We start from the raw sequence: 2,383 nt of genomic DNA on the forward strand, positions 1-2,383 counted from the left end.
CGGGGACATAGCAGGGAGCTCTGTGACGGGAGGGTCGGTCTTGACAGGTGTTAACCCACCGCACTGTGCTGTGCATGTGATGAGGATTGAATAAAGTCTGCCCTCTCTTGCCATAGGCCTTCTTCCCCTTGCTGTACTAGTCGAGAGGCCTAGAGTGCTAGAATGTGTGGTCCCCAAGGGAAAACAATATTGACATCTAACTTTAGGAACAGCCTCCAGGGTGAGGAGGAGATGAAGAAGAAACTTCACACCACTACAGCGTCCAGCACATGAGGCTCCTCGTGGTTTATCTTTTGGGGACCGCATCTGTTCTCCACTTTCCAACAGCACCCCCACATGGCCTCCAAGGAGCCCCAGCCCAGAGAGCCACAACTGAGTCACTTACCACTAGTGGCAAACACACGCAGAGCCCAGAGACAGTGGAGGAGGTTCTGGCTGTGAGACAGGTTTTTCCTGGCCAGAATCAATGTCACATCAAGGGCTTCCAACTCCAGGGCCTTCTTTCCAAACTTTTTATCTGCGGACACAAATCAACCCATCTCAGCTGTGCTGCCCGTTCGTGATGAGGGCTGGACGGAGTGTGGGGGAGAGAGGAAGGCAGAGTGGACGGTGGGAAGGAGATAATCAGGTAAATCATGATCAACGTGAGCCAATGAGACGTCTTAGATCTTATAGCAAATGCTACTATGTATGTCCCCACTGGAACCAGATGGCTCAGAAGAGCTAATTCGGGGTGCACATATGGTCCTTTATTCTTCAAATAATATTTATATGAAGCCTGGTGGGTTGTTTGACTCGCAGCCCCTTAGGTGTAAGAATATTTCTGGTTGTCCTCAAACGTGAACTAGTTTAGTAGGGCAAAAACTTCTAAGGATGCTTAAGTTATGTAACATTGAAAGGCAATGCAGGGACCTAGATTGGATGCTTCTTTGAATGTGTCCATAAAAATTATGTTGGGAACATTGGGAGAAACCGAAATGAGTCTAAATTATGCACTCATTGTTATTTTGTTAGATTTGTAATCGCAGCGTTGTGGCTGTGTAGGAAAACATCCTTTTTCAAAGAAATGCACTCAAAAGTATTTAGGAGCAAAATGCTATCTGTAGCTTTCTTTAAAATATTTCAAATAAAAATAAATAGGTGAAGAAAATATGTCAAAATGTTGGCAGTTAGATCTAAGAGATAGGTACATGAGGTCATCTTTCTATGTGACAGAGAGAACTTTATGATAAAGAGTGAAAACAACTAAGAAAATAAAAATTTCCCCCAAATTTCTCTAAATTGTTGATCCAAATAACCTGACATTTAGTGTTACAGGTAAACTGTTATGATTTCAATAATTAGTCAATAAGAATAACAATAAGGGGAAAGTGCCATTTATTCTGTGTGCCTGGCTCCCACTATGATAACATGGGACCATGCCACCTGTCGCATTTGTTTGTGCCCTTTCCAAAGTGTGATGTACAAACTGTCATGTTTGTTTTTGCAGAAATATAGTCACTATCAGAGTCTTCCCAGGTGGAAATGAGTACATCAGAGGCCATATCCTAAACCTGGTTTACCAACATTTACCTTTGGATCAAAGGACATTAACATAGAGATTGAGACTAAATTCATATGACCCATCCCCTTCAGAAGAAAGATAGCTGACTGGCTCCATTAGCAGACAACCTCATTTCTGTTCGGTTCAGGTCAGCCCCTGGCAACTTGAATGTGAAGGTGAAAGACGACAATCTCTCGATGACGGAAGTTGTGTTGACGTAACTATGACAAGAGTAATATCTAGGTGTATAACCTGAAAACCACTGACCTGATACGTCTTTCATCTCTGTCCCATGAAACTCACATGATTCTTGTTTGTCGTGCCTCTTGAACCCACATGCTAAACACATGACACACGATACCTCACGTAAACCTCACAGCAACCCTAGAATTAAGTACTGAGACCCTTCTCATTTTGTGGATGAGGGCCCAGTGGCTCAGAAAGTTTAAGGAACTTGCCCAAGGTCAAGCAGCGGATCAGTGTCAGGGCCAGGTGTGAAACCCGGATCTGAGTTCCTAGCTTGTGTTATTTATGACAAGGGTCTCGACCATGTCCCTTCTGTCTTTTGCTAGAGCTCCCTTGTCCCACGCTTTGCTTTGTTGACTTCTTACCCTTCGAGTTTGGTCACAGATGTCACCTCTCCCTGACCACACCTGTCATTGGTGAATTATCACAATCTGCTATCCTCTAGTGAATTACTTATTTACTTTCTGGCCCTTTCATACTTAAATGCAAGCTCCATGAAAGAGGATCCTTTATCTGCCTTGGTCGCCATGGTATTATTCTCAGGGCCTAGAACAGTGCCCAGCCTGGGGAGACATGCTGTAAAGACCTGCTGAC

At 44.1% G+C, this 2,383-nt stretch overlaps 1 protein-coding gene across 1 annotated transcript in view; it reads right to left on the bottom strand.

Annotated features, from left to right (window-relative positions):
• The window catches only part of AGBL1 (ATP/GTP binding protein like 1), a 545,529-nt gene that overhangs the window by 355,734 nt on the left and 187,412 nt on the right, over positions 1-2,383 (bottom strand). The window contains exon 5 of the mRNA XM_023529006.1: positions 389-517. Coding sequence (XP_023384774.1) covers positions 389-517 — 129 coding nt within the window. The remainder of the gene's footprint in view (positions 1-388; positions 518-2,383) is intronic.

This window comes from Pteropus vampyrus, unplaced genomic scaffold (assembly GCF_000151845.1).
Source record: "Pteropus vampyrus isolate Shadow unplaced genomic scaffold, Pvam_2.0 Scaffold34, whole genome shotgun sequence".
Classification (NCBI taxonomy): Eukaryota; Metazoa; Chordata; class Mammalia; order Chiroptera; family Pteropodidae; genus Pteropus; species Pteropus vampyrus.